The sequence below is a fragment of the Balaenoptera ricei genome, chromosome 7 (genome assembly GCF_028023285.1).
Source record: "Balaenoptera ricei isolate mBalRic1 chromosome 7, mBalRic1.hap2, whole genome shotgun sequence".
Taxonomy (NCBI): domain Eukaryota; kingdom Metazoa; phylum Chordata; class Mammalia; order Artiodactyla; family Balaenopteridae; genus Balaenoptera; species Balaenoptera ricei.
Window position 1 is genome coordinate 44,766,008 of NC_082645.1, and position 14,630 is coordinate 44,780,637.

General features: G+C 42.5%; 1 protein-coding gene across 1 annotated transcript; it reads left to right on the top strand.

The window, feature by feature from the left end:
- Window positions 1-1,031: 1,031 nt before the first annotated feature.
- LOC132368381 (lysocardiolipin acyltransferase 1-like) lies at window positions 1,032-12,143 on the top strand. The gene is given in 8 exon segments (XM_059927078.1): window positions 1,032-1,165; window positions 2,713-2,883; window positions 4,762-5,229; window positions 7,130-7,134; window positions 10,135-10,746; window positions 10,749-11,053; window positions 11,056-11,130; window positions 12,012-12,143. Coding segments are annotated over 8 exon segments (1,902 nt in total).
- The last annotated feature ends 2,487 nt before the right edge of the window (window positions 12,144-14,630 follow it).

Genomic DNA, 14,630 nt, shown 5'->3' on the forward strand with positions numbered 1-14,630 from the left:
ATACAGTACTGTTAACTATATGCAAGTTACTGGACAGATTTCTACAATTTTCTACAATTTTTACATCTTGCATGGTTGAAACTCTAACCCATTAGAAAATATGGTTTATACATATTATTCAGGCTTAAAAGAGAAGGACATCCTGTCACATGCTGCAACAGGGATGAAGCTTGAGAACACTAGGTTAAATGAAATAAGCCAGCCACAGAAAGATAAATACTGCATAATTCCACTTAAATGAAGTATCTAAAATGGGCATCAATATTTTTAAAAGCTTCTCGGGCAACTGTAATGCGGCTTGAGAATCACATGTATAGTGCTGTTCCCATAACACCCATACTCCAAAACCCCTTGACTGAGCTATGAGGATATTCCTCATCCTTCACTATTTTACCTTCCTTGCTCCATGATTTCTTTACTGGAAAGGATTATTTTAGATCTGGTGATGGTGCAGTCATTTCAGTTTTAGTGATGGTGTAAGTGTTAGGGAACCATTGACCAAAACCACCCACCCTGGCCAGGCATGATGATGACTGCTTGCGGGAGTTATCTCACAACAGGAGGTCCCAGTAAGGAACACGGAACTAACCAGCTGCCACCAGCCAGAAGAATTCAGGAGGGGCCAAAAGGAGGGAGGAGATGCCAGCCCACAGTATGTCCTGCCTACCTCCCAGAAACCTTCACACTGGAATCCATCTTGGCTGAGAGATGTGTGCACCACCAGGAAGGACCCTGAGTCAGACCAAATATGGGCACAAGCAAGATGATTGGCCAGAGACAACCCAGATATTAACCCCATTACCATAAAACCTGAGACTGCAAGCCACGTGGCAGAGCAGTTCTCCTGGGTTCCCTTACCCCACTGCTCTCCGCCTGGGCACCCCTTCCCAATAGTCTTTTGTTGTCGGTACGTGTGTCTCCTCAGACAATTCATTTCCGAGTGTTAAACGAGAGCCCAGTCTTGGGCCCTGGAAGGGGTCCCCCTTCCAGTAACAACTGGTGACTCTGGTGGAACCCCTTCTTTGCTACGAATGACATCCCAACCACTCAGGGTACTCAAGGACCAGCTCACCCGCCGACAGACTAGACCCAGCAGCCACAACCGGGACCCTTTTACCCCTGGTCTCCTCCAGACTCGAATGCCTGGCCAGAGTGCTCCAAATGGGTAAGGAACAAGAGACTTTGTTGACCTCTCTTCCCCTCCCTCTCCCTTTCCTCTTTTCAACACCCACCTATCCAACCCTTCTTCCTTCTATCCTGGTCCTGGATGCAGGAGTCTGGTTGAAGGGCCTCAGTTATCTGAGGGCCGGAGCCTGATCACCTCCGGTGGGCAGAGAACTCGAATTATCTCATATCTAGTTTCTGATTGGCCCGAGTTCCCATCTTCCCTTCCTGGAAGCCCAGGGAAAAGTCCCGTAATGCCTGGGCATCTGCAGGTGGCAGGAGATGTCTGTAAGTCCACCCCTCTTGTCCCTCCTCCTTCCCCTCTTCCTTCAACCTGGCCCCCTTTCCTCCTTTTGAAATCTTTGAAGACCCAAGATATTTCCATTTACTCTGTTTGTCAGTACTCAGATCTGAAGTTCTAAGTCTTCATAAGAGATTTTCTGAGACACTACAATCTTTCCTCCCTGTCAATTGTGCTTTCTGTTCCTGGGGGTATAATTGGGTGACAGAAGCCCTTCATCAGACACCCTGTTTCTATAAATTCAGTCATTTGGTTGTCCAACTGACCGAGTGTTTCCAAGTGGAAGTGGTTGACGGGGTTCCATACAGTCTCACCTGGTCTTGGATGAAAGTTAACACCTTAGACGTATGTCTACAGGTTAACTTACCAACTGGGACCAGCCCTACAGGCCCTCTGATTGTGCTTACCACTGAGCATTTCCTTTGGCACATACACAATCACGCACTCTGGGACCAAGAGAGAACTTACAACCTCTCCAGAGGTTGTAGAAGCTGCACTGGTCCTCTGGCGACAGGATACAAACTATACAGCCATCAAAATGGGAAACAAGCCTAGTTTCCCTTCGGACACATCACTGGGTTGTCTTTTAGTTCACTGAGAGGGATACCGGCTGGATGGACTAAAAAGGAAAAAAACGTATCAGATGTTGCACCCAGGACTGGCCTACTTACTCCTTGGGGTAAGAGGAAAAATGGCCCCCTTCGGGGTCACTAGGATTTAACATCATTTAACACGAGGGTAAGAACGATGACGTTCCCTGTGTCCAAGCCTTTATGGCCCTCTTCCAAGATCCCGAGAAAAGGAGAAAATGTAAGCTCAGGGACCCTGATAAATGCCCTTTCAAAATACTTTTGGCAAAGGTTGGGACGGAAGACACCCTCTACGTTCTCCTGATTCCCCCAAGGCAGACGGGGAGGGCAAGGGAAGGGAAATTCTGGCTGCCCCGGAGACCATAAGATCTGGGGAAAGTCTCCTAGCCTCAGCTCCGCCTCCTTATACCCTTTCCCCCATGAGATTACAATCAGGAAATAAGCTTTACCCTCCACATGAGGAAAGGTCTTCCTCAGGCAAAATTCGTCCATGAAGAGAAGTACCAGATGGGGAAGGGAGAATCATGCAGGTTCATGTTCCCTTTTCCATGCAAGACATCACCCAATGTGGGGAATAAGTGGGTTCATATTCTGAAAACCCCCAGAATTTAGTGATGAATTTGAGCGTCTTAGCCTTAACTTCTCTTTCACATGGAGGAATGTGATGGTCATTCTCACCTGGTATTGTAATGAAGAAAAAGCTAGAATCCTAGATCAGGCCAGAACAGTGGCTGATGAACTGCGGTGGATGGGTGCCGACCTGGCCCCTGCAGAAGAGGCAATCCCCTCTGCAAAGCTGAATTGGGACCCCAACACAAATGCAGGGAGGTAATCCCTAAGACACCTCATTATTAGCCTACTGCAGGGAATGACCCAGGGGGTCCAGAAGGCCATTAATTATAATAAGATAAAAGAGGTTACCCAGAGAAACAGTGAAAATCTGGCCCTCTTTTTGAGAACGCTCATGGAGGCCTTCAAAAATTTTACCCAAATCGATCTACAAAGTGTTGAAGGTACAGTCCTACTGGTCCATTCCTTCATAACCCAGGCAACCCTGGACATAAGGAGAAAATTACAAAAACTAGAAAAAGGACCAGAGACCCCATCTCTGAGCTAGTGGATGAGGTTAAAAAAAAAAAAAAAAAAAAAAAAAGGTGTTTCTAAATAGGGACCGAGAGGAGGAGGCCAAGAGGGAAAAAAGAGAAGCCTGAAAAGATAGGAGGATAGAGAAACAGACCTGATTCTTCGCCAATCTACAGGCTAAAGTCTTGACCTTGGTTCACCCTACCACTGGGTGAGGCCCATGGAGAGAGTGAGAAAGGGAAAAACACCTTAGGGGTCACTGTGGCTGAGACGAACCCAGTGTGCCTACTGCAAAGAGGACGGACATTAGAAAGGTGAGTATCCACATCGCCCTAAGGGAAGGCATGTGGAGACCCATAAACCTGCCCTGTCTGTGTTAGTCCTGGGAGACCAGGACTGAAGATGCCCAGCGGCTTGACAAGCCCCCTCGAATGGTGAGATCCAAATCACACTTCTTAATCCTTGGGTGATTCTGCAAGTAGAAGGTAAGGATGTGAACTTCCTTTTGGATACAGGGGATGCCTTCTCTGTTTTTCCTTTCCAGCTAGGACCTTTAAACTCCCTGACTAAAACGGTGACAGGGGTACATGGAAAACACCAAAACTCAAATTTTACTAAGCCCCTCCACTGTAAGGTGGGCAACTGGCAAGGGACCCTTCTTATATATCCCCAGTTGCCCTGCTCCCCTATTGGGGAGAGACCCCCTTTGCCACCTCCAGACCAGAGTGACTTGGGGAAAGCTAGAAACCAATAACTTTCTTTGTCTGGTGTCTGAACACTTGCAGTCAGACACAGGAAAGAACTCCCTCCCTTTCTCGGATAAAGTCAATCCCCAGTTGTGGGATGTCTCTAGACCGGGACTAGCTATAAATGTTTCACTAGTAAAGATCCTCCTGAAGCCAAATGCTCCCTACCCCTGGAAAAGACAATACCCCTTGAAACCAGAAGCTCTTGAGGGCCTTAGACTGCTAGTTAACAAATACTGGGATTTTGGAATCCTAATCACCTGTGAGTCTCCCTGCAACACCCCAATCCTGCCTGTTAAGAATCTGAATGGATCTTATCAATTCGTCCAGGATCTAAGAGTGGTCAATGAAACTGTGGTTCCCATCCACCCCACAGTCCCGAAACCAATATACCCTTCTATCCCAAGTCCTGGCAACCTCTAAGTACTTTTCAGTGCTGGACCTTAAGGATGCTTTCTTTCGCATTCCCTCCATCCTCAGTCCCAAAAGCTCTTTGTCTTTTTGAGTGGCAAGATCCAGAAACAAGGTAAGCCATACAACTTTGCTGGACGCAGCTACCACAGGATTTCAGAGACAGCCCCCATATATTCGGGACTTCCCTGGGGAGAGAACTAAGACAATTAACCTTAACAAACAGTAACCTAATACAATATGCAGATGACTTGCTCACAGCAAGCCCAGACTTTACTAGCTCTCAAATGGATACTATTAAAACCTTAAATTTTCTTTATGAAAGGGGATATCAAGTGTCCCTTAAGAAAGCTCAAATAAGCTTAACCCAAGTAAAATACCTTGGGTTCATAATTACAGAAGGGAAAAGAATGCTCGACCCTCAGAGGAAATCCTTTATCTTAAATACCCCCTGTCCCCAAACTAGAAAACAGCTTTTAGGGATAACTGGGGTTTGCCAGATCTGGATTCCCATTTATGGGAATCTGGCCCGACCCCTATATGAAAAACTAAAAGGGAAAGAAGGGCCACTTGACTGGGATAAGACCTGTAAGGTGGCCTTTAATACTCTGAAAGAGGCCGTCACTATAGCCCCAGCTTTAAGCCTCCTAAACCTAGAAAAGCCTTTTAGGTTGTATGTCTCTGAACGGGTGGGAACCGCTTTGGGGATGTTGGGACAAATGGTGGGGCCTGTATTACAGCCTGTGGCCTACCTCTTGAAACAACTAGACAAGGTGGCCAAAGGCTGGCCCGCTTGCCTCTGGGCAGTAGCAGTCACCGCTCTTATGGTTAAAGAGGCCTCTAAATGGACCCTGGGTCAACCCACCACAGTGCACACGCCCCACCAGGTGCAAGCAGTCTTAGAGACTAAAGGGGATAGAGGAATGGCGGGAGGGTGGGGGAGGGATTACCCAATACCAGACCCTCCTCCTTGTCACCCCAGAAATAAAACTAAGCATCTGTCAGACTTTAAATCCAGCCTCCTTAAAACCAGATCCCCATACTTCCCCCGTAGACCACCAATGCATGCAAGTTATAGATGAATTATACTCTTCTTGTCCCAACCTATCTGAGACACTAGTAACTGACCCAGAAGGAGAATGGTACAAGGATGTCAGTAGTTTCGTGGAAAGAGGAGAGAAGAAAGTGGGATATGCCACAGGGAGCCTAGAAGAAACCAGGGAGAGAGGGTCTCCTCCCTCAGTCACCTCAGCCCAGAAGGCTGAACTTTTCACCCTGACAAGGTGAAAGGTTCACCACTGCTCCCCACCTGGCCGCCCCTTCCCAATAAAGTCTTTTGCTTTGTCAGTATGTGTGTCTCATCTGACAATTCATTACGGAGTGTTAGACAAGAGCCCATTCTTGGGCCCTGGAAGGGGTTCCCCTTCCGGTAACATAAGCTCTGAGTGCTTAGATACGTGGATATGTTCTTGCAGATGCTGCTGGTAACGAACTCTCCTTCTCCCTCCTTTTTGGCTTACATATTCTCAGTTGTGTTTGGGCAGTGACATGCGCAAGGAAAGCAGACCCCCACACCCACAGATTCAGGAAATGGGATATGATTGATCAAAGACAAGTAAGCTGAGGGCTACCCATCTGCTTAGGAGTAAACATGACCCAGTGCTGGCAAATAAGATGTAAGAGAAATTGTCCTGGGTTGCTACTGGGCAGGACTTTTCTCCCTGATATAAAGAGTGAGAAATCTTGCCTCTTCTTCTTACTTTGGATGGATTGCATAGCAAGTGATGCTTAGAGCTGAAGCAGCCCTCTTGCAACCAGGAAGCAACAAGCTAAAGGATGAAAAATCACTACTGAAGATGGCAGAGTAGAGAGTTAAAAAAGAGCCAAGTTGTTAATGATACTATGTGACTGTACGTCGCTTAGAATCACCTACTTCCAGATTACTTTATGTGTATATAAGATTTCTTTTTCTCACTAAGCCAATGTTAGTTAATTATTATTGTACTTACAACTTCAAGTATTCTATCTGATGATATATCATAACATGGTGAGCAAAAACAGACTTATGAAGAGGTTGCAGAAGTCATCAGTACAAGAAAAGTGCTATTTTTACATCTTTGCACATAGCCACAATTCATCTCTCTTTCCACAACACAGTAGAAACACTTAGCAGAGATTCCCTTGTTTTAAAATTATTGATATGTGTGCCTCTCTTCCCTATTAGACTGTGATCCCCCAGAAGGTAAAGGCTATGTTCTCTTTATCTTGGAATCCCCTCCAGCCCTAATTTAATGCTTTGCATGTGCTAGCTCAGTAAGTGTTGAATTGAGCAAATTGAAGTTTCAAGTCTGTAGCTGAGTGATTTATGAAGAATGGGATAATGTGTGAGTTGCATGAAGTTCTCATGGAGATAAAATTGTTGGGAAGATTAAACATGTCTTCAAAAAACACTTTACGAAATGAATGTCAAGAGATCTTTTTATAATAAGTTGGTCTTTGTACCATCACCATTTTCCCATAAACACTCGAATTATTAAGTTTAGGTAGAATAATCACACTAGAAAATCCTTGTAACTTTGCTTCAGTGATAAACATTTGGTATTCCTGATTAGTTCACTAAAATGGCTGTTTTATTTTATTTATTTTATTTGGATTGTGATTCTTTTTTCAATGTTGTCTACGACCTTAAAGGATCATGTGAAACTACTAGCTGCCCTCCATCTCTCTCACCTCAGCAACAGAAACATCACAGCAGTTTGGCTCACTTGCCCAGCAAGGACAGTCATGTGCACTGATAATGGAATTAAAAATAACTCTCTCTGTTTCGAATTCAGGATGGGTAGGAGACCCATCAGCCTCCAAGGCCACAGCCTTTCAGAACTGTCAATTGCCACTCAAGCAACTTAACATAGCTGCGAGGCATTTCAATAGCAAATATGTTCCACACAGCCAGAATGATTCAAGAGTGTGCAAGAGAGAAGGAAATCCACTTAGGGTGGCATAAACTCAAAGGGTCTCCTTTGTTAAAGTTATGTGAACTCTCATTTAACATTATTATTTAATTGTACATAGAGCTCTAAGGTGTCTTAGGAGGCTCTGTAGTCATGTAGCCCTTTGATTCTAGGAAGGTCAGTGTCTGCACCATCCACCACAGATTATTAGCTATTCAATTTCTAAAGGTTGCCAGACATGGGGATTTCACTGACATTGAACAGAACCTGACCTGGTGTTAATCAGCGTTAGAGTAAAGCAGCTATTTCATCTGATCTGTTAATCACTGTGATATGAAATAAATGGTGTATCTATCTGAACTTGCCAAGGAGACATGAGGAGCCATTTTAGACCAGCCTAAGAATAAAAATTTAAACTTCATCACTAGAAAAATTAACAATTCTGTGCACAACAGATTCTTAAACTTTATTCTCTTTTGACCATCAGTCTCACTCTAAATCCTTCTCAAGAAGACTCATTCCGGGACTTCCCTGGTGGCTCAGTGGTTAAGAATCCGCCTGCCAATGCAGGGGACACAGGTTCGAGCCCTGGTCTGGGAAGATCCCACATGCCGCAGAGCAACTAAGCCCGTGTGCCACAACTACTGAGCCTGTGCTCTACAGCCCGCGAGCCACAGCTACTGAGCCTGCGTGCTGCAACTACTGAAGCCCACGCGCCTAGAGCCTGTGCTCTGCAACAAGAGAAGCCACCACAATAAGAAGCCTGCGCACAGCAACGAAGAGTAGCCCCCGCTCTCCACAACTAGAGAAAGCCCGCATGCAGCAACAAAGACCCAACACAGCCAAAAATAAATAATTAATTTAAAAAAAAAAAAAGAAGACTCATTCTAACCCTAAGCCTGATGCCACCCATCCTTCCTACTCTTAGCAACTCTAGCAACATGAACCACAGTCATTTTTCAGGAGACTCTATTGTCTTATTTTGTATACAAATAGTTGTATGTGTGCTGAAGTATGGCTCCTTGCTTTTACTGCAAGGTAAAGTCTATAGTTCTCATGTCTCAGAAAACTTTTCACTTTCATGTGGTCTCTTAACCAGATAAGGATAAATCTGAAAAAATATGCAAGGTCTGTGAACACACTGCAATCTACAAAATATAGCTGGGAGAAATGTTAAAAGATCTTTAAAGATGGTCTTTTTTTTTTTATTAGTCGAAAGCCTCAATATTGTTAAGATGTTAGTTCTCTCCGAGGGCATTCTCAGATTTAATGCAATCTCAATCTAAATCCAAGAGGGAATTTTTGTAGAAATTGACAAGTGGATTCTAATATTTTTAAGGAAATTCAAAGGACAAAACATCTTTAAAAATGAACAAAAAGTTTTGGAGCATTAACACTATCTGATTTTAAGACTTATTCTGAAATGACAGTAATTTTGGAGTGTGGTGTTGCTATCAGGACCAACAGTACATCAATGAAACAGAGCAGGGAATCCAGAAATAAATCCAGATATATTTGGACAACTGATTTTTGACAAGGTGCAGAGATAATCCAGTGGAGAAAGAATTTTTTTTAAATAGTGAGGCAACAAATGCAGCTCTAGATGAAGAAGATGAACACAAAGAAGAAAGAACTTCAATCCATAGTTCACATCTTTTACAAAAAATTATTCAAAAATTTAGTAAGTTTGAAAACTAAAACAATGAAACTCCTAGAAGAAAACAAAGGAGAAAAATCTTTGTGACCAGAGTTAGGCAAAGATTTCTTAGATGACACTAAGATGATACTTAGATGAACACATACAAGGGAACAGTTGCTTCTGCTGGACTGGTCCTGTGCAAGAAAGGAAGGGAGCTGACTGCAGGATAAAGGGAGGAAGGGCTTCTAGCCAAAGGAGAAAGCAATGCAAAGTTAGGATGAGTGAGAGGGCATGGGTGCCCAGGGGTCAGACTAGAGTTTTGCACGTGTTGCTGAGAGAGAAGTCAGGAAAGGTTAGAGCAAGACTGTGAATTCTCAGCTCAGAGACTGACTTTATTCTGTGGGCAGCGGTACATATAGAAGGATCTTAATCAGATGAGTGACATGATCAACTTTATGTTCTGGAGAGGGGACTTTGGTGTTGACAAGGTTAAAGACAGAATGTAAGGAAGAGACCAGTTCAGGGCAGTTTCCATGCTCCAGACCATGAGAGATGGCATGAGAGGTGGTGAGGGAGTGATCCAGGGCATTAACTAGGACAGAGCAAAGTTCACATCCGCCACACACATTTTGAAGGCAGAATGGAAGATTGGCTGGTTGTGAGGACTAATGGGGTGGGGTGGGGGACGGGAGCACCTACTGAGCAAGTAAAGAGAAAACTAAGGTGTTCTGTTTGCTTTGATTTTTTGATAACTATACTGCTGGAGATTGGAGATACCATTAATTAATTTAAGAACAAGGATAGAACAGGGAGGTCTTTGTTACTGAGTTTCGGGAGAACTGTAAACCCCTTGAGGTTGTTGGGTCAAATAAGGTATAACAGAACCAGGCTTTACAGAAACCTCTAGGCTTCTGATTTCTGAGACTACAGAACACTTAATTATATCATCAAAGTCAGCAGGGTCTAGTGTAAACGTGGCCCACTGTAGGAAAGGCACTCAAAGGGAAGAATCATCTAAGGCACCATTGAGAGAATGAAAGGCAAAATACAGACTACAAGAAGAAATTTGCAATTCATCTGTCTGACCAAAGACTCACATCCAGGATAATCATGGTATCATGGAGAGGGATTTAGTTTATACTCACTCTATTTTGGGGAAGCACTTTTGGAGAGGGATTTACTTTATACTCACTCTATTTTGAGGAAGCATTTTTGGAGAGGGATTTACTTTATACTCACTCTATTTCAGGGAAGCATTTTTGGAGAGGGATTTACTTTATACTCACTCTATTTTGGGGAAGCATCTTTGGAAGCATTTTCATGTCAGGTCCCTTTTCACCTTTGATGTTTGTAAACCCATCTTGGTGTCACTGGATCAACAACTGCCTTGTGGCAACCCGGCTCACACTACCTGTGGCACTGCTGGAGACCATGTTTGGTGTAAAAGTGATTATAACAGGTGAAGCATTTGTTCCTGGAGAAAGAACTGTTATCATGAATCATCCAACAAGAATGGACTGAATATTTCTGTGGAATTGTCTGATGAGACATAACTACCTCAGATTAGAAAAAATTTGCCTCAAAGCCAGTCTCAAAAGTATTCCTGGATTTGGTTGGGCCATGCAGGCTGCTGCTTATATCTTCACTCACAGGAAATGGAAGGATGACAAGAGTCATTTTGAAGACATGACTGATTATTTTTGTGACATGCATGAACCACTTCAACTCCTCATATTCCCAGAAGGGACTGATCTCACAGAAAATTGCACGGCTCGAAGTAATGAATTTGCTAAAAAGAATGGACTTCAAAAATATGAAAATGTCTTACATCCAAGAACTACAGGCTTTACTTTTGTGGTAGACTAAGAGAAGGTAAGAACCTAGACGCTGTCCATGACACCACGGTGGCATATCCTCATATCATTCCTCAGACAGAGAGGCAACTCCTCCTCAAGGACTTTCCCAAGGAAATCCACTTCCACGTCCACCGATACCCAGTGGACACCCTCCCCAAGTCCAAGGAGGACCTCCAGCTCTGGTACCACAAGTGGTGGGAGGAGAAAGAAGAGAGGCTGCACTCCTTCTACTGGGGGGAGAAGACTTTTTACTTTATGGGACAGACTGTAATTCCACCTTGCAAGTCTGAGCGCAGGATTCTTCTGGTCAAATTGCTCCCTATACTGTACTGGACCCTGTTCAGCCCTGCAGTGTGCCTGCTCATCTATTTGTACAGTCTTGTTCAGTCGTATTTTATAATCATCATTATCATCTTCGTGCCGCGGGAGAGAATATTTGGTGAACTGGAGATCACTGAACTTGCATGTTTTTTAGACAAACAGCCACATTTAAATACAAAGAAAAATGAGTAAGATTGTAAGGTTCAGTCTAAAAACCTAGGAGATATTCTGTAAATGTTTACAAATGTCTAAGTCTTTGTAAAATGAGATGCATTTTTGCACAATTATGTCAAATATTTCTTACTACCATCATTATTTGTTAAAGATATTTTGCACTTAGTTTTGTGGAAAAATACTGCTACACATACAATTTTTTTTTTTAAATCTCTGAATGTAATTTCAACATTGTGTAGCAGGGAGCGACCCCTGTGAAATAACTTAGGCCAGAGTATTAGTAAACAATCGTCAGGCTGTTAGCAGACAAGGTACACACAAGATTGTCTTCAAGGCCCAATCCTACTTCCTAACAAACTCCCCAGACTAGAGGCAGATTTGGGGCTCCTGGGCACTTGCCCGCGGAGGTGAGGGCCCTTCCTCCTGGCTTCCTCTCAGCACTTTCCCCACACTCCTTTCTATGCCAATCAAACCCTTGCATTCTTCCTTAAGACCAGAAAACAGAAACCCTTTGTCCTTAAGCTGAACAAACATTTTGATAGGAAGCCCTTAATTATTCATAAAATCTTGGCATTTAGCCTTGCGCTGACCTAGACGTCAGAAGACCACCAGTGCCCTCTAGTCACCAGAAAATAAGACCTAGATGATTCTCACAGAGCAACCACAGGCTCTCCACTCAGAAACCTTAGTTTGAATTTTTAATGCTAGGAATTCATACAGTTTAGTTCTTCCACGTCTGCATAACCTCGCATGTTTAGTGCTGGTTTCTTCACAGCTTATCGGCAGGTGTCGCTTTTCTGCATTAAAAACGGTGCTCATCAAGTCATTTACCATTTTAAAGGAAAGCGTAGAAGAACGTTCTGGTACTGCCATCAGAAACTCTCTTTTGAAGTCATGTCTTGGTTGACACAAAAAGGAAGGTTATTGTATTTTCTAAATGTCCATGGGTGTTTAATTTCTGCCATTAAAACAATAACAACAATGCTTACACACAGGGCCCTGTGGTTTAACCTAAATTATTCAACCGTTGTAGCTCTGACAAATTTTATTCTTAAAACCAAAACGGTCACACAAAAGTGAATTCTTTAATTATAGTGAGGGATCTCTCTCTTTTTTAGTCCCAGGTTTCCTCTTTCATTAGTAAAATTTAAACTCATTTTTGACCAATTGTTCACCTAAAAATTCCTGTTTATTTAGAGTCAATGGAAAATCCAGCAAACCAATGGCACCAATCTCCTTCTGAGGCAAAGAAATGTGGTCACTGTTTCCACTCCACTGAAGCCCTACAACTACTTTTTTTGTCATTATGGGAAGGCTGGTCTGAGCAGCTGAAAATACGGGGCAGTTACAAGTCTTCAGCAAACAGCAGATTAAGCAAACCTGTCAGCTTATTTCTGCCCTGAACCAGCCTAAAACGCTGTTTCTTGCTTTGCGTACTCTTTTTGGCGAGTGCCTTCTCATTAATTACAACTCACTTTTGCTGGACAGTGATTTCCACCCTTCAGTGGACAAGGCTTCGCTGCGAGCTGGACTTACCGAGCAGACTTCCAGAAAGTCCTGGTTCCGGCAGCATTCTGTTGGCACACCATTTTTACTGGAAGAGTACTAACTGGCTCTACTGAAACGCACCAATCTATATTTAACTCCTCCCCCCAAAGCTGTTTTTAATCCTGCCAGGGGCTACTAATTAGTTATTATGCACATTTGCTCCAAACCCAGCTATTTAACTTCCCTGGGTTTTAAGGTGGTTATTTTTTAACATTTTTTTTCCTTAATAAAAGAGGTTTCTAATTTAGGTCTCTCTCAGACTTAATTTTGGTTAGATTTGGAAACCAGAAATAGTTTAACAGTCAGGATTGCATTTGTCCTGGGTCAGAGAGAAAAGCTGTGCGTCCTACCCCACAGGTGTTTGTAATGCAGCCTCTCCCCCCTTCCTCCAACTTCTCATGGCTTATTTCATTCAAGGTTTGACTTTAAAGGCATGTCCTCTTTAACCCTCTGAAACCTGTAAAAGGAGAACTTTTTTCCTTTTTAAAACACGTTTTCCTTTGATCGTAAAAAACAGGCTTAAGATAAAATGCAAACTCTTTTTTACCTAACCAGAATTCATAAGCACTGAAACTGAGACATTGTACTTGCCCTAAGAGTTAGAAATGATAATTTCAAAAAGAGAAAATTTGCCTTTTTTGTTTTTTGTTGTGGGTTTATTTTTTTTTCAATAAGGCTTCTTTTAAAATTGTAATTATTTGTGTTTTCCTACACAGCTTTTTCTTCTCTTATTTAAAAAAAATTTTTTAAGAAATATACAGTCTATGATTTGAAATCTAAAATTGATAACAAAGTGTCAAGTAGAGCTTAATGCAGCTTCAATATTGTGCTTGGCCTCAATATTGATCCCCCTCCTCACCTCCCACTCTTGTCACTCTGGACTCAGCAGCTGCTTGTCTGGCTGCATCTTATTTTTTCCACTTTGGAAAACAGTATGAAAGTTTCTAGAAAAAAAATACACCTACCATATTATCTAGCCATTCCACTCCTAAGTATTTATCAAAGAAAATTAAAGTATATATTCATACAAAGATTTGTGCAAAAATGTTCATAGAAGCCTTATTTGTAAAAACCCTAAACTAGACACAATCCAAATGCTCATCAACAGAATAAGCAATTTGTGGTCTATCTATGCAATGAAATATTACTCAGCAATACACACTATTGATAAACACAAAATTGTGAATGAATATCTCCCCAATTATGCCATGCAAAATTGAAACAGAAAAAAAGATTATATATGATTCCATTTATATAAAATGCAAATTCATTTATACAGATTGAAAGTAGATTAGTGGTTGCCCGGGGAGAAGGTTAAGGATGGGCAGAAGGGAGGGATGGATCACTGGGAAACTTTTGGGGTTGATTGATATGTTAATTACCTTCATCCTCGTCATGATTCCTTGTGTATACATATGTCAAAATAGCAAATTGCATACATGAATGTGTACAGTTCATTCTATGTAAATTAAACATTTACTATTATAATCAGTAAGAGCATCACCAGTTTTATATGTGCAGTAAGTTAACTCTAAGTTTCTACTCAAATATTTGAGTCAGCAGTGATGCACTTAGCTTAAAAAGAAATAAATTAAAAATCAAATAAAAACATGAAGAGGAATAGAGTAGTTGGCAGTCATGAGCGAATAAATGAGTGAATCCCAAATATGCTCCTTCCTGGCAGATTCCATTTGAGAGCAAAGAGCAGAGGGAAGAGTGCTAATGTAGAGTCTTGCCTTTGCAGGTACTAGTTATCCAGCTTTGGGAAAGACAACTGACATTTTTTAAGACCTAGCTTCTTCATCTCAGAAAGGACAGCAATGATACCTATTCTGGCATCTGCAGG